The 21,378-nt window shown below is 41.6% G+C and overlaps 1 protein-coding gene across 1 annotated transcript; it reads right to left on the bottom strand.

Moving 5' to 3' along the window:
- Window positions 1–3,677: 3,677 nt before the first annotated feature.
- On the bottom strand, window positions 3,678–11,085 carry NUDT7 (nudix hydrolase 7). Its single transcript, XM_081869990.1, has 4 exons — window positions 10,881–11,085; window positions 7,259–7,412; window positions 6,534–6,692; window positions 3,678–5,839 (listed from the first exon to the last, which is right to left on the bottom strand). Exons 1-4 carry the CDS (start codon window positions 10,940–10,942, stop codon window positions 5,471–5,473), a joined length of 744 nt encoding a protein of 247 aa, XP_081726116.1. The 5' UTR covers window positions 10,943–11,085; the 3' UTR covers window positions 3,678–5,470.
- Between the last annotated feature and the right edge of the window lie 10,293 nt (window positions 11,086–21,378).

The raw sequence follows: 21,378 nt of genomic DNA, 5'->3' as shown, positions 1-21,378 counted from the left end.
TAGAGAGGGGGAGAACCATGTATGATGACATGAGCTCCCTGGAGAAAAGGAGGGATGCAAATGTAAGAAGCAATAAATAAAACATCTAGAGGGTAATGGGTTCAACAAGGGCCGTTTTATATGGGAGCAAGAAGTGCCTAAGAGCTTTAGATGTTAAAACTCGCACAATAACATTCAGCCAGTAGCTGAAAGAGTTGAAATTAATAACAAGCAAGTAAAACATCAGATAAATGTCAGTGCATGCTACTGTTCAGATCAGATCAAAATCACTATTCATTATATGCTCTGGCAAATAAAAATATCTTAAAGAAAAATGGTCGTGGTCTTTGGCCAGAGTCTGTACACCAATTACTCCAGAATAGTCCAAAACTGGAGAGTACAGCTGGCAAAATGCAATCTATGCTAGCTTTTCTAGGCAAATGATAACAATCTCGTAATGTACAGGGCAAGTCTTTTAAAAGAGGCCCCGTGGAACATGTATACTCTATATCCACGGGGCCTCTTTTAAAGGACTCACCCTGTATTATATCCAACACAAACGTTTTTGCTTGCAGTATCCAGGGGGCTTTTCCTGCTCTCCAGCTAACAGTTCACAACCACTGTATTTTTGTAGTATTTTGTAAAAGTTGCTATTTCTGAATTTAATTGAAGTTGGGAACTTCCTGCCTTTTGTGAAAGGTACAGATATCAAAGCAATATAACATCATAACAAAGCATTTCTCTTGGTTAAACATAAAAAGGTTAGTTGCAAACAATGTTACCATGTGGGGAGGGCACAAATATTCCAAGAATGACAGCAATAAATACTCTTTCTCTGTGTGGCCCTCTATAAATGTAAAACTATGCAGATATCTGGTATATTATACCCATAGGTATTGGAGGCATGCAATCCCATCTTCAAAACACAATGGTGCAACAACTTCCTCACACATCTGGTATTCCATGGTTATACTATGGAATCTGCTCACACAAGATGGAAGAAGAAGAAGAAGAAGAAGAAGAAGAAGAAGAAGAAGAAGAAGAGTAGTAGTAGTTTGGATTTGATATCCCGTCTTTCACTCCCTTTAAGGAGTCTCAAAGCGGCTAACATTCTCCTTTCCCTTCCTCCCCCACAACAAACACTCTGTGAGGTGAGTGGGGCTGAGAGACTTCAAAGAAGTGCGACTGGCCCAAGGTCACCCAGCAGCTGCATGTGGAGGAGCGGAGACGTGAACCCGGTTCCTCAGATTAGGAGACTACCGCTCTTAACCACTACACCACACTGGATGTAGGCCACAAACTAGGAGAGATTTAAAAGAGGATTAGACAGACTGATGGAGGATGAGGCAGTATTCCTCTGAATACAAGTTGCCTGGAACCATAAGTGAGAAGAGTGCTGTTACCCTTAGATATCCATAGGCATCTGCGAGACTAGGATGTTGGACTAGATGGGCCTTCTTATGTTTCTACAAAACTAATTATCATCACTTTTCATAAAGAAGGAATTAAAACACACACACAAAATGATTCAAACTCCCCGCCCCCATTATGCCCAGAGGGTCCTTCTGTTCAGGCTATTTTTTTTGAGCAAGCAGTGATTGCTATCACAAACTTTCTAGTGCAATTAACCTCCCACTTTTCTAACCATAAAAACCATCAGTACAGAACTGGAAGGTGTGGGATAACAACCAGGAGTGGGCAATGTTGCATAACTTCTACAAGGAAAGGGTGAAGACTCAATAAATAGGTGATGTCATATAACCTCTGCAATTTTTATGTGAACACTTCCAGCATGGAAATTTATTGAGGCTGGTCTGAAAACTCCTGAGAGTTTAACAAGCAGTCATACACATGGCATATACGTACTGCTTAACAAGCAGTCATACACATGGCATGTACGTACTGCTGTATACCTTTGAATATCCAAAAGTGGAAGATAATAGCTCTTCTCCTCGAATATCATAGAACTGTGTACAAACAGTCTCTTATTTACCTGTCTTTAGCAGCAGTACCAATTGTACTGGCAACGTGGTCTCCATTTTGTATCTTCCACAATGTCTCAGACTAAGCATCATTCTGCAACACCACGGAAGGAGAATAATGAGCATCAAATTTTTTTTAAAATAATTATAATGGTGGAGAACATTTGGATACAATTCTGCAAAAGGGCCTTCCTGTTCTAGGAGTTTTTGAGAAAAATCTCAAAACTTTTATTAGAAAAGCGTCTTCTGAGGAATTTCAACTAAGACATAGTCTAGATTCAGGTAGGTAGCCATGTTGGTCTGACGCAGTCAAAATATATAAAAATTGGACTTTTTTAATATATTAAGACATAGTCTGTTTATTTTTCTCATTATAGTGACTTTCCTTCAAACCTTACCTTTTCCGTGAAGATTTTGATGCAACCCTTTAGTCCAGGGATTGGAGACCTGTGACCCTCCATGTTGTTGGGCTACTATTCCCATCACCTCTGAACATTGGTTATGCTGGCTGTGGTTGATGTGAGTTGGAGCTCAAAATCATCTTGCTGTCCATAGGCTCCCCAACCCTGCTTTAATTCTCACAAAACTATATTGCTCCCCTGAAGCTATATTTTTCCACAATGAAAAACCTAGAAGGTATGAATATAGGTGAGGGATGTGGGTGGCACTGTGGGTTAAACCACTGGGCTGCTTGGGCTTGCCAATCGAAAGGCAGGCGGTTCAAATCCCCATGACAGGGTGAGCCCCCACTGTTTGGTCCCAGCTCCTGCCAACCTAGCAGTTCGAAAGCACACAGTGCAAGTAGATAAATGGGTACCACTCCGGCGGGAAGGTAAACTGCATTTTCGTGCACTGTTCAGGTTTCACCAGAAGCGGTTTAGTCATGCTGGCCACATGACCCGGAAAACAATCTGCGGAAGTGGACAAACGCTGGCTCCCTTGGCCTGTAAAGCGAGATGAGCGCTGCAACCCCAGAGTCGTTTGTGACTGGACTTAAATGTCAGGGGTCCCTTTACCTTTACGCATATAGGTACCTATGTGTTCCCTCATTGGAGGATATTTAGATTGGGAAAGTGGCATGTGGGGTTGGTTAGGGAAGCTAAGTAACTCCTGTCACCCAGTGACTTGGCCCTGATCTGATCCAGCTTAGAATAGCATTTGCCTTTTTTGCTGCATGTCTGTGGTCTACTAAGACCACTAGATACTTTCCACATGTTCTACTGGCAAGCCAGGTGTCCCCCATCTTAAATTTGTGCAGTTGGTTATTACGTTTGTCCCTACTGAAAATCATTTTGTTAATTTGGGCCCTGTTCTCTAGTTAAGGTCATCTTGAAACCCAATTCTGTCTTCTGTAGCATTGGCTACCGTTCCCAGTTTGGTGTCATCTGCAAACTTGATGAGCACCCTGTCAATACCTTCAACTATGTCATGTATAAAGTTGTTGAACAAGTGGGCCCAGGATAGAACCCTGTGGTACCTCTCTTGTCACATTTTCCCAGGATGATGATGAACTGTTAGTGAGTACTCTTTGGGTGTGGTCAGTCAACTAGCTACAAATTCACCTTATCTTGTACACATTTTACCAGCTGCTCTGCAAAAATATCATGGGGGACTTTGTCATACGCTATACTTATACATGTGGGTGAACAGAATCTATCAAATTCTTAAGTGTGAATAAACCAGCCAGATCCCTAAAGAATTCACTCCCTCACTGACTCACCAATAATTGTTTTATTCTTTATTTCAAGTAACATAAATTTGAGTCAATAATAAGCAACAAAACATAGGTGTTTAAAAGTACAATTACTGTTTATGTTAAATGTCTAACTGCCCCACCCAGAGGCCTCAAGCAAAACTGCAAGCCCAGCTATGCCTGGTGATGTACCTCAAGTTGCAAATGTAGTTTATTTGTCACATCCTTTCTTCAGTGATCAAGTGCATGAAGCTACTTCTTTTTATCCTCAAAGCCAGGTGAGGTTGAGAATGAAACAAGTAATAAGAACATAAGAAGAGCCTGCTGGATCAGGCCAGTGGCTCATCTAGACCAGCAGTCTGCTCTCACTGTGGCCAAACAGATGCTTTTGGGAAACCCGCAAGCAGGACCCGAGTGCAGGAGCACTCTCCGTTCCTGCTGTTTTCAGCAACTAGTATTCAGAAGCATTCTGTCTCCAGCCATGGAGACAGAGCATACCCAACCCAGCTAGTTGCCACTGATAGCCATGAATCTAGCTAATCCTTTCTTAAAGTCAACCAAGTTGGTAGCCATCACTGCCTCTTGTGGGAACGAGTTCCACACCTATGCGTTGTGTGAACAAATACTTTGGTTTTTTGTCCTAAACATTCAGCTTCAGTTGATGTCCATGAGTTTTCGCATCATGAGAAAGTGAGAAGTGATTAAGGTCGTCTCGTAAACCTCATCTTAATCCAACAGTCACGAGCCATCTCCTATTTATTTTGTAAATTGGTCAGTCAATAAAGCAATCAATATCTTTACTGTGTCAATGTCCAGTACTGGTCAGTCAAATTTGTTAGGAATCATTTGTTATCACAAAGAATACAAACAGTGTAGAAGTATGTTTAGCACAGGGGGTCTCCAGCAGATGGGACAATGGAATTCTGTCTGATCTGCAGAGCTGCTAAGACAAACATATATATCTTGTATCCCATCTGTAAGCAAATAACAGATTGCCCCCACTCTATGTTTTGCAAGCTGGAAGTGAGGTACAGAGAAAGCCAGCACCTTAATATATATTAACCTGCATCTAGGACCCACACCGGGAAATGTAGGTAGATTTCCCAAACATTATTCAGGCTCCCAGCTTCTCTTCTACATATTATACAAGCAGTGACAGACAAGCTAACAATAGGTGATATCAATCATGAAATTTGCAAGTCTCTACTTTAAAACATATCTAAGTCTATAATTTTCTACTGGTTGCCACTTCTATGTCGTTTAAAGAAGGGAAATGCCAATAGGTAGACAATATGTAGAAATTGTCATATTGCACCCCCAAGTCAGAAGTTTGTCAATTCATAAGAAAGTCCTACTGAGCTCAATGGCACTTCCACCAAAGTGTACACAGGATAGCAGCCAGAGAAATGGATGAGTATTTAATTTTTGTTCCTTATGATACATAGTAGAGCAATGGAGTATGTGACACAACTTTCTTGTTTAGACCCAGATGCTGAAAAAATTGAGGTAATTTTAACATTTGTATGTTCTAAAGTATGACTGTATTTTTTATTGATTTTCTTGTTTTATCTTTTCATAAACTGCTTTGAGGTGGGTTTTTTATTTTTACAATCAAGTAGTGTATAAATTTTATGAAATAAATACTGATCAGTGCATTTTATTTCATATAATCCTATATCAAGATATTTTTACTCAATACTGGACCCATAAAATTCAATATAATTTATGGATATAATTTAAGGGAATATATTTGAAGCAACTTGTGTGCTGAACTTATAAGCAGGATAAGTTTTTACAGGAGAAACAATTCCACACATCAAAGTTTGCTTTTCGCCATATTGATTAACTCTATGAAATTGTTCTCAACTGAAGAATTCCAGTTATCAAGATCATACAGAACTTCAAATGTTGGTTTTTCTCTAAAAATTGCAAGAGCAAGAAATACCGCAAAGTGTGCTGTGAGTCCCCATATTCGAAATGAAGTATTGCGTTCCGAGTCATCATATTCAAAAGAATGCAATAAATAAGAGACGTTGCCAATTTTTTTGGGAATGCCTGTGTGCTTTAAAGGCCTAATAAAATACTCCAATGGTACTGAAAACACATCACTGACTTCTTCTGGATTAAGATGGGCTTGGAATGTATCCTCTATGAAGGCAACAACTGGAGTTACTAAAGAACAAGTCTGAAAAAGGGGAAAAAAAGGTTTGGCTCTTTAAAGCAACTAAAAGTCAGGGTGAAACACTACAAATATCAGTGGAAAACAGAAGGAAAGCAGGGGTTACCAGTTTGCCTCCAGATACTGCACCAAAACTCCCATCAGCCCTAAAACATTTTTTAGTTATTAAATAGCCACTGGCCATGCTTGCTGAGGCAACATGTAGAGCTCAAGTGGTTTTAGAGTGCTGCGGTCGGTTTGGCCACACTGGGTGACACGTTGCAGGGGGGCTCTACAACAATGCTGCAGAACGGAGTATGGGAGGGGGACACACTGAATTTTAGCATTGCAAAGGGCACCACTGAAATTTGAGAGCCCAAATTCCACCACTGTGTGGGGCACACCACCTGTGCAGATTCAGAGACTCTCTCCTAAATCCTAACCAGAGAGGTCAGGTAACAGAACTGATCTGCCAGAGTGGCAGGGGCAACCCAGTCAGATGGTCAGAGTACAGATAATAAAATTCTTATTACCGTTACTATAATCCAACCCCAAGTTGGATGGAGGCAGCAAAAGAATAAGAGCTCATAGGAGAAACCTAAAGAGTAATGTAAGTTAAGTGCAGGAAGGAAGGAGTAGGAGAAAGAATTGGACCCAGGGTCAGAGATAAATAGGTACTCATGCTTGCAAGTACCTTATACTTTATCTAAATGCACCTTACTTTATCTATTACAGGTAGAAGCCTACAGATGACCTCAGCCTGTTCAGGATGGAGCCCCACTTCTTCCTTGGCTTCGCGGAGAGCTGTTGCTATTTCATCTCTGTCTGTTGGGTCACTTCTACCTCCTGGAAAACACACTTCTCCTGGGGATCTTCTCAGCTAGGATTTGGAAGAACAGCCTTGTTAAGTAATTATTTTAAGCGACAAACATATGATCCTAGAAGACAGTTCTTAACATATCAGGATTCCCCATTTTTTATTAAACAACTTGTACGTTACAAGTCATACGTTACAGTCTTCTATATGGTTCTCAATCTCTCTGCATAAAAACCTATGTTGGCAACAGTTTACAGCTGATATTTTGCATGCATACTAGATTAATGAATTTATTCAACTGTTACACTATACATTGTTATCCATGGAAGATTAAATTCTGCAAGGAAGGAGAGATATAAAATTGCAGAGACGGAAGGGGAAATTTTCCAACCCTTATGATTTCTAATTTTTGAAATATTTGTACCTCCAATAAGTGTATAGAATCATGCATGGAATAGAGAAAATGGGTAGAAAAAAGATGGGCACTGGTCTGATCCAGCTATTCTTACATACAATTGAGAGACTCACATACTACTCACATTCTCTCTTCTCACACATTGACACCAGGCAATATATTTCGCAGCAAACCTTACACGTTGTGGAAGTTTTTTTCTTCCAGATTTTCATACCTTCATTGATCTGACAGTGAAAAGAACCCACAGCTTTCCATCTTTAACCATCAGCGGAATAAGAACAGAGGCTTTTGGAAGTGTTATATGGGAAAATCTGTCTCCGACATCAAACTTCTTTAAGTTCAGTATAGCTTTATCTTTCACACTTATTCTAGAACAAGCAAAAAGAACAAGCATTTCACAAAAACCTGAATTTTCACTCCAGGATTATTGTTAATTTTCATAAAAGGAATATTAAACAAATCTGTTCATATTCTTGCAGATTCAACAAGATAAATATTCTACTAATCCAAATCTCTAGAGGCCCACAATAAGTTTGTATTCACCTAGAGGCAAACACAACTGGAAAATTGTCTGCAATGTACATATATTGACAGTAATCTAATAACACTTTGTTTAGTAATGTAGCAAGCTTTGAACAAAAAGCATAATGAATAAAACACAACAACGGGATGGTTATGAGCATGGCCTGTTTTATTCTAAAAGAGCTGTTTCTTACAGTTCATGGCAAATCTATAACTGCACAAAATAAGAGTTTAATACTGAAACATTTTTGCGGTCTCACTATAGTGCAAATACATTAAAAAACTCTACACACCATTTAATACATGTTAATGAATATCAAATGACTGTTGCTGCTTGTTCCATACAGACACAGAGATTGAAAATTAATTTGCCTGTTTTGGCATTACCATGACATTTCCTTTTTCATGAGTCATCCCCCGGATCAATCACAGATCATGAACTGTAAAAATCAGAGATAAGCTGCTTTCCGGCACTATGATGGAAAAAAACATGAACCCACATGGATCCTGTCAGGGAACTGCCATCAGGGCCGGAGGGAGAGAGCGGGCTCCGGAGGGGTCCCAGAGAGCGTCCCGGGATGGGGAGAGGCAGCCCATCTTCTGGGGAAGAGAATCAGCGTAGCACCAGTGGAGAAGGGGGGCAGATGGGGGAATCGGCAAGGCGGTCCCATGACTCCTTGCCAGGGACCAGCGGGGAGAGTAAGGGTCCTCCGCTGCCTACACCCTCCTTGCGCAGAAGGCTTCCGCGCAGGGAGAGTAGGAGGAGACTATGTGTCAAAGAGCTTCTTTGCTGGAAGAAGTTCAAGAAACGCCCGCTGACGGATTCTGCCAGCGATTGAGACAGCCACGGGTGAGTGGCTGTCCGGACAGAAAAGGTTCACTCAGGCAACCCAGCCAGGTGTTGCACCGGTTTACGCATGAGCAATCCCTAGAACCATTACAGATCCTTATAAATTTTTTGCAAGCAATCCCTCAAAACCACCACCATATCATGTGTCATGTTGGTATCCACAGATATATTTAGTGACTTGGTGGTGGTTTTATTGTGATTCTGTGCAAATCCATGAAGCCTTGGATAAATGTTTTTGACTAATGGTAGGCATGCAAAGGATCAGTCATTTCAACTATGCTGCCTGCCAAGCTTTACTATGAAAGTGGGTGGGGGTTTTTTGGTGGTGGGAAGCCTCCATGTAAAATTATGCAGCCCTATGCAACTAGGATCCATTTTAGTACTACTAGAGCCAGGAAAGAATATGTGTGTGCTTTCTTTCTATCCAGAGGTGGTGCATTTTACAGAGAAGGATGTGACCAGAGGAGATTGTGCCCAGGACACTCTCCACAAAATTCCAAATGCATTCATGGGCCAAAATAAAGTGGCCAAATGCTTATTTTGGAGTGGCCAACATCAGTTCTTCTTTTCCTTCTTGCAATTATTGGTGCCCTCGACAGAGGCATTTGCCCACAAGGAGTTCTGGGCCAGGCAGGATCCAACATTATCTTGTAGATACCTGTCCCATATTCACTGGTGTATCATTTGTGCTGGCCTACAGCAGATTTTGGGATGCCCCTCCCCGTTGCTTATTTCATATGGTCTTTATTATGTCATCAGGCATTTATGAGCGTTTCACAAGTGCAATAATTTTGTTTGAATAACATTATTATTGTACTCAAAGTAGGGAGTCCCCCAGTCATGGAGAAATAAGATTCGGGGAATTCTAATGTTTATTTTGGGTTTGGAGGGACACATCACATTTCCTTTTTAAAAAGTGTTTCAAACTCTGAGCAAATAAGAAATCAGGAACTAGTAACCAAATCCAGCACTGCATGAGATGGTTTGAATAACCCTTTTATTCTGCTGTTTATTGATCATTATTTCACTTTACATTTAAGTTTTTAATATTTTATTGTTTTGTAAACTGCTTGGAAATATTTACGGTTAGTATATAAATTTACAGAAGAAAAGGCCAACCGGGTAACAGGATTTTAAACATTATGCAAGACCCAGAGCTCAAAGGAATGTAAGGTTGTAGCTGCACTGCCAAATCTTACAGCATGTTTATGCAAAAGTAAGTCTCAGTAGGTCATCCTACCTGGTAAACATGCATAGGAATGCAACCTGGTAGTGGCAGGCCCTATGGAATGCAGTGAAGCTTCTGAGTTTGCATTCCTTGAATTGTGCTGTAAGAGTTTTACCTTTATTAATTATATTTTATCATCACTGTATGCCACCCTGGGCCACATTTGGGTGTTGAAGGTGTGTGACTGAAATTTTAGAAATAAACCAAATTTTAAAGGGAGCAGAAACCTGAAGAGTTATATAACCATTCCAGGTGCACTAAGAATAAAGCTTGTCTTAGGGTTGCACAAGGCTGAAAAATCCTCAAGGTGGCTCCTCTCAACAGTTTCAGTTCTTTAGGCTGCACTCATATACAGTATCCAGTTACTTGGACGAAAGTCCACTGAACTCAATATGACTTTCTTCAGAGTCCCTTGCATAGGACTGCATTGCTAGTCTCCAACCTCTGCACAGGAAGTAACGTTAAAAATAAGTAAATAAATATTGTTTTAATATTAGCAGTACTGTAAACTGCTTTGAAAGGTTGCTTATGCCTTAAAAGTCGTTATGTAAATATTTGCCCAGACAAATGTCATAATTCTGTCTTGTTACCTTGTGAGGAAAACGTATCAACACCTTAAGTAAATAATAAATAAGTTCCTTGTGGAGGAAGCACACATGAATACTTTAAAAAAGTAAAAACAAAACAAATTCCTTCCAGTAGCACCTTAAAGACCAACTAAGTCAGTTCTTGGTATGAGCTTTCGTGTGCATGCACACTTCTTCAGATTTCGTGAGCATGCACACGAAAGCTCATACCAAGAACTGACTTAGTTGGTCTTTAAGGTGCTACTGGAAGGAATTTGTTTTGTTTTGACTATGGCAGACCAACACGGCTACCTATCTGTAACTTAAAAAAGTAAATAAAGTTTCAGTGTGCATGCCACAGGAAAAGCTATGTATGATATAATTAAGGACCTAATCATTCAACATCCTAAAGATTGTTAGTTTTATTCCTTCGCTAACCTTCTTGTATCACTGTGCTTACTTTCAATGAAAGTAAATAATTATTTATGAAGCACCAAAAAATAAGATAAAAGTGTTGGGCATATATAGTACCAAAAGAAAAGCCACAGGCACCAACCTCAGGCTTTCTTAAAACAATCATCCAGACTGCCCTAATTCTGCCCTTCTTTATTCACAAAGCAGCACGTCAATCACCCGTCTTGGTGGGAGGGGGACACGTTGTTCACGTTACCTTCCCCGTTTGTCGTCATCAGCAGCCATTTTGCAAAGCCCGAGTCCAAAGTCATCTGTCATTGCCAGCAGCTGTGAGCTCCCTCTCGCCTGCTCGCTCCTTCAGCAAGAATGACTCTATTGGCTCTTTGTCGCTGATTGGCAGCTCCGCGCCCCTGTTACGCAAGACAGGGACGGTGCAGCAACGACGCCAAGTTGCTATTGCTGCCTTTGGTGAAAAGTGACGTCAGAGGCAGGGAGGGCGTGCATTGGAAAGTGGGGGAGGCGAAAATGTGAGGAAGCCGGCTTGCTATTGGCTCTTGTGGATACGGAGATTATTGGATGGTTGTGTTGGCGTTGAGTTTATCATCCGCGGCAAGTTTTTCTCTTACCAGTGAAGGGGTCGGGGGCAGAAGGCAGGTTTGTTTTCTGCTTTTGCAAATCTTGAGAGAGAGGCTCCTGGGTGGGAAGGAAGGAGAAATTGTTAGCTTAAAATAAAAAGTAGAACACTGTTCTGTAGAAAGCCTTGCGCGGGGAGGTTTTTATTTTTTGCACTCTGTGTCTGGAGTAACTGAAAATATTGACATTAGCACAGGGGGCTCCCAAACCAGTTCTCCCAAGTTTCACTGCGGCGGTCTAGGGCATATATTTAAAAATACAATTAAAAATCATATCACATCTAGGACCAGAAACTGTTGCAGTGGCAGCAATATTGGAGCTTTTTTTTAAAAAAAGGAAGGCAAAAAAGACACTTGAAAAAATGATAGTGGCTTACAACTATTAATGACCCAGAAAGAGAAATAAAATACAAATAGGGAACTATGGGGCACAATCCTGCCATAATTAAGAAATATTAAAACTGCAATATTAAGCATACTTGCCTGGGCATAGTGGTTCCTCTTAAACACACATGAAGATTTCATTACATTACCAAAAGAATCTTATTGGTAGTGAATCAAAGATGCATACCCTCCAACATTTCTCCAACGAAAATAGGGACATCCTATTCCATAATAACAACTTTACTATCTGGGTGGCTTCCCATATATATAAAAACATTTTAAAAAATAATTATTTTTAAAAACTTCCCTATAATGGGCTAAGGGATGTGGGTGGCGCTGTGGGTTAAACCACAGAACCAAGGACTTGCCAATCAGAAGGTCGCGGTTTGAATCCCCGCGACGGGGTGAGCTCCCGTTGCTCAGTCCCTGCTCCTGCCAACCTAGCAGTTTGAAAGCATGTCAAAGTGCATGTAGATAAATAGGTACCGCTCCGGCGGGAAGGTAAACGCGTTTCCGTGTGCTGCTCTGGTTCACCAGAAGCGGCTTAGTCATACTGGCCACATGACCCGGAAGCTGCCCGCCAGCTCCCTCAGCCAATAAAGCGAGATGAGCGCCGCAACCCCAGAGTCGGTCACGACTGGACCTAATGGTCAGGGGTCCCTTTACCTTTTTATAATGGGCTACCTTAAGAAGACTCTGGGGCTGGATAACTCCATACCCTCCAACAGTTCTCTGGGGACGTCTTAAGGAAAAGCAGGACATTCTGGGATCAAATCAAAAACGGATGGCTTCTGTAAATCTAGGACTGTCCTTGGAATATAGGGACACTTGGAGGGTCTGAAGATGTGGTCTTCTCTGCTGATGCTGCCCAAATTGCCTTCCAAGGCCTGCCTGCCTGTGAGATGTACCTTGAGCTGCAGAATCCTACAGAGCAGTGCCCCTATGAGCACCCTGCAGGGTTGTGTGGCAGCTGTGGCTTTTTGCAGCAAGATCTTACTGGAAGCCACTGGTAAGCAAGGCTTTGAGGCTCCTGGCAGCAAGGCCTGGTGCTGCTCACCGCAATGAGGCCCAGACCCTCAAGTTTTGGGGGGACAGGATGCTGAAGACACCTCAGGGAGTTAGTACCTATGATGGCACTGATGGGTCATTCCAAGGCATTGTGGGGCATTTTTAATTCTGGCCTTGGCACTGATCACTGTTTCCACCTCCATCAAAACATGTAGAAAGAGGTCAATAAAGGGCTCTTTGCACATCTCCCCCCCCCCTGTTTCCCCAACCTAGAGCCAACCCTTTGATAATGTAAGTGATGACAATACATGAAACCAAACATGATTGCTATATGAAATAAGAGGCCATTCTGAAAAGCCTAGGTACATGTATTTCCTTCTGTGAATCCTTCATTATTCTTGCTTTCCCCATTTCTTTTCTCCCCTATTTTCTATCAATGGCAAAATGTAGGTTGCAATCATGGGGGGTTGGAACACCTGCCTTTTCTTGTGATTATGTTGCTTGTAGCACACTAATAATGGTGTGCTATAATAATTATAACAAGAATAGAAAGTTCATTGGTCTGTAATCATGCTACAATGGCTCATGAAGCAGGCCGCAATTGCCAGTAACAATTAAAATGGTGATATTTGCAACACAAGTGATAATGTATAGGAAGGCTATGGGAAACCATGCTGTGATCGTTTTTGTACTGATAGGGTTCTCCAATTAGCTGCAAATTTATTTTATAACCCTGTTGATTCCACAAAACAAGCTGGCTTTTGTGTAACATGTACAGTACAAAATGGATTTAATTAACCTATAACACCAAAACCTGTTCCACAAATAGCTTGTTCAACAATGTGGCACTCTAGTTTGCATTGCTACGGAATTTCAGCTGGTCAGCTGAATTAAATGCCATTCTTTACCTCTGCAATTACTTAATGCTTCCTCTGAAGTGTACAGTTAATGCAACAGAGTTTCAAAGAGAATAATTTGTTGTGCTAGATGGTAGGCATTTGGGACATACATACATACATACATATATATAAATTTTTCACCATTTATTTTAAGGAAAATAAAATGCATCTTCATTGTTTATTTGTTTGTTTTTGGAAATTGTTATGTCGTCTGTATTTATAAGGTCCTGTTTCTATTCCTGTATCTTCTTCTGGTCCATTATTCCAGCTAATGAAATAATCAGACTTTATATCTCTTTTGGCTCTGTCATTCAGAATGCAGAAGTGCTTCAGGAAGAGGAAAAACACCATTTTATAATACATTTTTACCAGTAGTAATCTGTGCCTACATTAAAGGTAAAGGTAAAGGTACCCCTGCCCGTATGGGCCAGTCGTGTCCGACTCTGGGGTTGCGCGCCCATCTCGCTTAAGAGCCCGGGGGCCAGTGCTGTCCGAGGACACTTCCGGGTCACGTGGCCAGCGTGACGAAGCTGCTCTGGCGAGCCAGCGCAGCACACGGAAACGCCGTTTACCACTATAAAGCGGTACCTATTTATCTACTTGCACTAAAGGGTGCTTTCGAACTGCTAGGTGGGCAGGAGCTGGGACCGAATGACGGGAGCTCACCCCGCTGCGGGGATTCGAACCGCCGACCATGCGATCGGCAAGTCCTAGGCGCTGAGGTTTTACCCACAGCACCACCTGCGTCCCTGGTGCCTACATTATGTGATGTTAAATAATTATGTGCCCAAGTCTTCTTGAGGTTTCTCTTGTTGTGTCTGCTGGGCCTTAGGTGCCTCTTCAGCTTCTGACAGCTCCTCCCAGTCTTCTTCCTTTGACCACTCATTGTCACCCCACCAGCTCCCCCTGGCTTTGAGCCTTCTTCCCCAGCTTGTTCCTCCCACCATTCCTTTGAGTCCAACCAGCCCATGACAACAGAAATGGTGGGAGACTGAGTACAGGTTCCCCATCCCCAGTGTTTTGCTAATAATCAACTTCAGCACCACATGTTCTCTTTCAAGAACCAGTGTTGTGCAGTGGTTAGAGCAATGGTAGCCAATGTCGTGCCCTCCAGTTCCCATCAGTCCCAGTGAACATGGCCAATAGTTAGCAAAGAGAGTTAGTTGTAGTCCACAAGATCTGGAGAGTAATACATTGGCCACTCCTGAGTTAGAATGTTTTAGTAGGACTGGGAAGACTAATGTTCATAACTCTATTTAACCATTAAACTTACTTGGTGATCCCGAGTTGGTCAGTATCTCACAGTCAGACCTACCTTGTATGGTTGCTGTGAGCATAAAACAAGGAGGAAAGAACCATTCATGCTCCCTTGAGCTCCCTTAGAGGAAACTGGAATATAAACATAATAAAGAAACAAACGGTATTTAATTAATTCACTTGCATGTGCCTCCTGTGTGCCTGCACACAGTGCCTCCTGAATGCTTAGAGAAAGAAAAACACCTTGCACTAAAATGAATGTAGACCAATTCACTGAAGTTGTCAGCAGCTATTACGATGGTGGTTATTTGTGCATGTTAAATGCACATATAATTATAAATACAGTAAGGCTGCAATCCTATGCACATTTACATGGGAGGATATGTCACTGAACACTGGGGCTTACTTCTGAGTAGGCCTACCTATCATTTTGCATGTAAGCAAGTAGATCATGAGATGCGGCTTCCTGGCTTATTCTCTTGGTGCTGAAGCCCCAGTCAGCATGGCCAGTGGTAATGAATGATGGGAGCTGTAGTCCAGTGGTATCTGGAGGGCACCAGGTTAGAGAAGGCTAAACTGGAAGCTTTAGGTGTTGTTTTGTAGCTTTCTGATCTCATAATATAATTTAAACTCTTCCTCCAATACCATGCTTTCCAAAGCCGTGGTTAAGTTATTTTTACATCACCGCCAATAGTCAAGACTGCATGAAAAGTGGCTGATTAACGAACCTTTCATCTTTTTGGATGTTAAATTCAATTTGCTGAACTGAAAATTATTTTTCTTTTGTAATGGTCTCCCACTTGTGCAGTGGCTTAGCAACGGGAACCATTAAAATAAAAGCTTGGCAGCCCCTGATCATTTATCATAAAGGAATTCCAAGGCAGCTTAATTTGTTAATCTGTCTGTTCTTGGAAAATGCCTCTGCCAACCGGGAAATGGTGCTGTCTGTATAGATGCTTGGAAATAAGTCAGATGGTGAGTGCTATGTAAACAAATGGGTGTGCTGATAGGGAAACCTGCTACATTGGGAGCCAGTTTAGGGCCAGACTGGGATGGAATGCCATTCAAAAAAAATCATTTTCTTTAATAGGTTAGGAATACAGCCTCCCAATCTGGATTATCATGCTGATGTGGTGCATTGGGGACATTAACCCTTTGCTCCCCTATAATGCGGTCCCAGTGCAGTGCCTACTTTTACCTTGGGAGCAAAGCTTCCATTTGTGAGAATGAGAGCTATTATTCCAATGCAAATAGCTCCTGTACAGGCTGATCTGAACTGGTACTTTTTATAGGAAAGAGCTAAAGCAGAAGGGGGGGAACCTATGGCCCCTTTGGCTGCTGCTGGACTCCAACTCCTTTCATCCCTTTTCATTGGCTATGTGAACAGAGGCTGATGGGAGTTGGAGTCCAACAACCTCGGGAAGGCCCATCCCTGGGTTAAAGCATCCCCACTCCTTATCAGATTCGTGATCAAAATAATCTTAGTGCCTGATGATGAAAGCCATTTGTGCAACAGCTAACTGGTCACATAGCTAGTTTGGTCCTTAGTTTTTGGCTTAAAACCCCCCACTTGCTTTAGCCTTGGTGCATATGTATTGCCATTCCCTTTCCTGCCTTGTTTCAATCACATGTTTTTGTTTTTACTTAATCTTTTGTACCACGAGTGGACACTTTGTCACACAGTTTCTTGGGCAAAATGCCAGTATGTAGCCCAATGAGTCTGAAATGTTGTTAGGTTTGCAGCAAGGATGGGAACTATTTTTTTCAGATTGTGGGCCTCTAGGTGTGGGCAAGGTAGAGATATAAACACATGATGCACGCAACCAGATGCAAAAGTGAATGGGTCAGTGTTAAAAGTGGGCAGAGCAATGGGTATAACCTTTGGGCTGTAGGCTACAATCCATCCAGGCAAGTAAGAGGCATTATCAGAGTTCAAGGACACATTCTCATCAGGCAAAACCACTCATGGAACATTGGAGAAGGGCCTATGAGAAGAGTGCCAAAAAGGCCACATTTGGCCCCTGTGCCTGAGTGGTTCCACCCATTGTCTTTTTATATATTGCATCTACACCTCACTATCCTCTAAGGAGCGTATGGTTCAGTCCTCTTCCACCACATCGCACCAACCCTGTGAGGTAGGATAGGCTTAGAGACTGTGCCTGGCTCAAAGTCACCCAGTGTGTGTCATGGCTGAGTGGGATTTCGAACACTCTTCTCCCAGGTCCTAGTCCAGTACATAGCTGTCAACTTTTCCCCTTTCTTGCGAGGAATCCTATTCGGAATAAGGGAATTTCCCTTAAAAAAAGGGAAATGTTTACAGCTATGGTCCAGCACTACAGTGTAAAAAAAAATAGATGGAAAAATAGCGCTTAACCTCCCCTTCCTGAACCTATTTGCCAGTTACCTTGAAATTTCAAAATTCATGGTTTTGGGAGCAAATATGCAAAAGATCAAGTCTCCATAGCAACATGCTGCAACTCTGTCTAGCCTCCCAAGAAAGATTTTGGAGGATAGTTAATGATAAATAGTACAGAAACCCATTATAACAGAACAACCTACTTAAATCGCCGGCACAGGGAGCAATTAAAACATTTTAAATCACAAGCTGGCAACTCTAAGAGTTACTTCGTTAATTCAGAACAATCAGACCCAGCAGCTTCTGCCGATACCACAGTAGAGTTTTAATTTTTTTCCTTAACACTGAATGAAATATGCATACAATATACAAAAGATTTTTTTTTTAAAAAAAGGCCGGGTACAATTTTAAGGTCTTTTACACAGTTGTCCCCTGATGACCATAGAATCATGGAAGGGACCCAAGGGTCATCTAGTCCAACCCCACGCAGGAATCCGATATAAACTTATTAATTTTAAGGAAACTCTCATAATCAGGAATCAAAATACAATCCATCACTTGTTTGAAAGCCACCTAGAGAAACCTCCCCATCTGTTGTTTTTTAAATTTATTAAATGTATATCCAACCAGAAGCCATAAGCACACTCCAACCTGTGCTGACGGAGAGGCTTGTCTTTGTAGCTGCAATCTACCTTGCTCTGTTTTAAGCTTATGACCTGCCTCCCCCACCCCTGTCAGCGCTTCCTTCATCTTTGCAACAGGCATTGCCTCCATCTCTGTGGTTTATTGACACCACAATGCCATGTTATTCAATTAGATTATCCATAAAGAAAATTGGCATCATTGCAGCTGTAACCAATCAGCACAGCTGAGTTCAGAAAGAGAGGGAGATGCAAATAGGAAGTGCATTAATCAAATTGTTAAGCAGTAGGATTTTGAGCAAATATATGCCATGTGTATGTACATGGAAATCTTACATGCACAATCACTATAGTTCTTTTGTTCATCCTATTTTTATGTCCTTTTCAAGAGCAAGCTGTAAAAAAAGAAATAAAATTAGTAACTGTATAGAGGAGTGAATTAACCATTAACCATGAGGTACTGCAAGTTATGAAGTATGATTCCAACCATTCTGAAATGAAGAATTAAAAAAAAGTAGTTTGCAGCTTCTCTAGTGGACTGGATTCTGGGCGAGTTGGTTAGAGATACAGAGGGGAAAATGTCTTGATTGTAGTTACATATTTTTGTAGACGTTGTTAAAATAAATCATATGTGTAGATCACAGACTCTTGCAAAAGCAGGCTTTAACTAAATCAGCATCTCTCTTGTCTCGTAATAAAATGAGAGCCCCACTTTCTTCCCATAACAAGCATTCTAAAATATAGGGGGAATGTAAACTAGTAACTAAGTGGCTGTGATACAATATTAATACTACATATTTCCACTAGAGGGGAGCCTTCATCCTAGTAGATCACTTACTAAAGGAGTCTGTTTTATATAGCACTATTTTTGTAGCTTTCCCCCCACTTAGGTGGGAGGCATGGGAGGCTAGAAACTTACTTTTTTAATTTAAATAGCCAACTTTCTTTGAATGTTCATTTGAACATTGAATGTTCATTTCTCCCCGAAGAACCAGCTCCTCCAGTTGTCTGGTATAATTACAAAACTCATAATCCTTACTAAATAATATGCCATACTCAATAATAATAACAACAAAGTCAATATATATTGCTCCTGTTTGAAAATAGGATATGCTACCAGCCAGCATGTATTCCTTTACTTTTTACAAAGAAGCCGCTTAGCTAAAGTGTGGGCCACATTTGCAAAGAAAAAATGGTTTGGGTATGCTCAAGAAGATCAAACCTATCCATTCTTAAGGAAATCAGCCCTGAGTGTTCACTGGAAGGACAGATCGTGAAGCTGAGGCTCCAATACTTTGACCACCTCATGAGAAGAGAAGATTCCCTGGAAAAGACCCTGATGCTGGGAAAGATGGAGGGCACAAGGAGAAGGGGACGACAGAGGACGAGATGGTTGGATAGTGTTCTTGAAGCTACCAGCATGAGTTTGACCAAACTGCGGGAGGCAGTGGAACACAGAAGTGCCTGGCGTGCTCTGGTCCATGGGGTCATGAAGAGTCGGACATGACTAAACGACTAAACAACAGCAACAAAGCCAAAGGCATGTAGGGAAGTGTTGTACTAGTTTGCATAGCCTTCCAAACATTGCTGATCAATTCACTGACCACTGATCAATTCACTGACCATGTTATAACATATTCTTTATCAGTCTTTTTCAATCCCCTCTGTAGAAAGCCGTTAATAGTATTTTAGTATTGGATTTACCTGTTTGGTAAATTTTGACTTGGGATTTATTTGCTGTTGATGCATTTCTTTCATATTAAAGTTTTGATTGTTTTACTGTGCTAAATAACCTTTCATTTTATATTAGAGGCCATCTAGCTGTGAATCCTGCAAGAATGTGTTCTGTGTTCTGTCTGAGCACCTAGAAAGGAATGCTGTGATCACCAATAGTCAGCATGGATTTCTGAAAAATAAGTCATGTCAGACTAACCTGATCTCGTTTTTTGACAGAATTACAACCCTGGTAGATGAAGGGAACGCAGTGGATGCAGCCTACCTTGATTTCAGCAAGGCATTTGACAAGGTGCCCCATGATATTCTTGTAAAGAAGCTGGTAAAATGCGGACTTGACTATGCTACCACTCAGTGGATTTGTAACTGGCTGACTGACGGAACCCAAAGGGTGCTCATCAATGGTTCCTCTTCATCCTGGAGAAGAGTGACTAGTGGGGTGCCACAGGGTTCTGTCTTGGGCCCGGTCTTATTCAACATCTTGATCAACGACTTGGATGATGGACTCAAGGGCATCCTGATCAAATTTGCAGATGACACCAAACTGGGAGGGGTGGCTAACACCCCAGAGGACAGGATCACACTTCAAAACGACCTTGAGAGATTAGAGAACTGGGCCAAAACAAACAAGATGAATTTTAACAGCGAGAAATGTAAAGTATTGCACTTGGGCAAAAAAAATGAGAGGCACAAATACAAGATGGGTGACACCTGGCTTGAGAGCAGTACATGTGAAAAGGATCTAGGAGTCTTGGTTGACCACAAACTTGACATGAGCCAACAGTGTGATGCGGCAGCTAAAAAAGCTAATGCAATTCTGGGCTGCATCAATAGGAGTATAGCATCTAGATCAAGGGAAGTAATAGTGCCACTGTATTCTGCTCTGGTCAGACCTCACCTGGAGTACTGTGTCCAGTTCTGGGCACCACAGTTCAAGAAGGACACTGACAAACTGGAACGTGTCCAGAGGAGGACCACCAAAATGGTCAAAGGCCTGGAAATGATGCCTTATGAGGAACGGCTAAGGGAGCTGGGCATGTTTAGCCTGGAGAAGAGGAGGTTAAGGGGTGATATGATAGCCATGTTCAAATATATAAAAGGATGTCACATAGAGGAGGGAGAAAGGTTGTTTTCTGCTGCTCCAGAGAAGCAGACACGGAGCAATGGATCCAAACTACAAGAAAGAAGATTCCACCTAAACATTAGGAAGAACTTCCTGACAGTAAGAGCTGTTCGACAGTGGAATTTGCTGCCAAGGAGTGTGGTGGAGTCTCCTTCTTTGGAGGTCTTTAAGCAGAGGCTTGACAACCATATGTCAGGAGTGCTCTGATGGTGTTTCCTGCTTGGCAGGGGGTTGGACTCGATGGCCCTTTTGGTCTCTTCCAATTCTATGATTCTATGATTCTATGGTTCATTTCCCCTGGCCTGAGACGATGGGAACCTCACCAACTACATCTGCAAAGGCCACCTGACATTCTGACAAGGAGTCCTGCAGCCAAGAGGGTGGGCACTTAACTGGTTTTTAATTCTCTGTGAACCATGTAGAAACCTATTTTGACATTACGTGGTGTATAAACTTAATTGTGGTCATCATCAAATATTGAACCCTATGAGCTGCTAGGTGAGATCCACGTTATGAATAAACAAAGACCAATTTCATAGTAATTGTGGTGAATTGATTATGAACCAATATATCATTATTCTTTTGTTACATTCAGTATAATGTTAAGGTATATAATTTTATTATTTTTTTGCAGTGAACAGTTAGAAATTAAAGTAAAAATGAAATTGAAAAGGCAAACGAGAGGATCCTTGTAGCCTTTGGAGAGGAACACTCTATATG

The sequence above is a fragment of the Podarcis erhardii genome (genome assembly GCF_964252035.2).
Source record: "Podarcis erhardii genome assembly, chromosome: 7".
NCBI lineage: Eukaryota > Metazoa > Chordata > Lepidosauria > Squamata > Lacertidae > Podarcis > Podarcis erhardii.
Note: the sequence above shows the minus strand (reverse complement) of the source record. Positions and strands in the feature narration are given on the sequence as shown.

What these genes read in the sequence shown, in the direction of transcription:
- NUDT7 (XM_081869990.1), bottom strand. Translation starts at nt 10,942, where the DNA reads ATGACAGATGACTTTGGACTCGGGCTTTGCAAAATGGCTGCTGATGAC. An exon ending in TCACTGTCAGATCAATGAAG is followed by an intron (nt 6,693 to 7,258) that starts GTATGAAAATCT and finishes TCCAAATCCTAG; the next exon opens with CTGAGAAGATCCCCAGGAGA. An exon ending in TTCTACCTGTAATAGATAAA is followed by an intron (nt 5,840 to 6,533) that starts GTAAGGTGCATT and finishes CCCCTTTTTCAG; the next exon opens with ACTTGTTCTTTAGTAACTCC.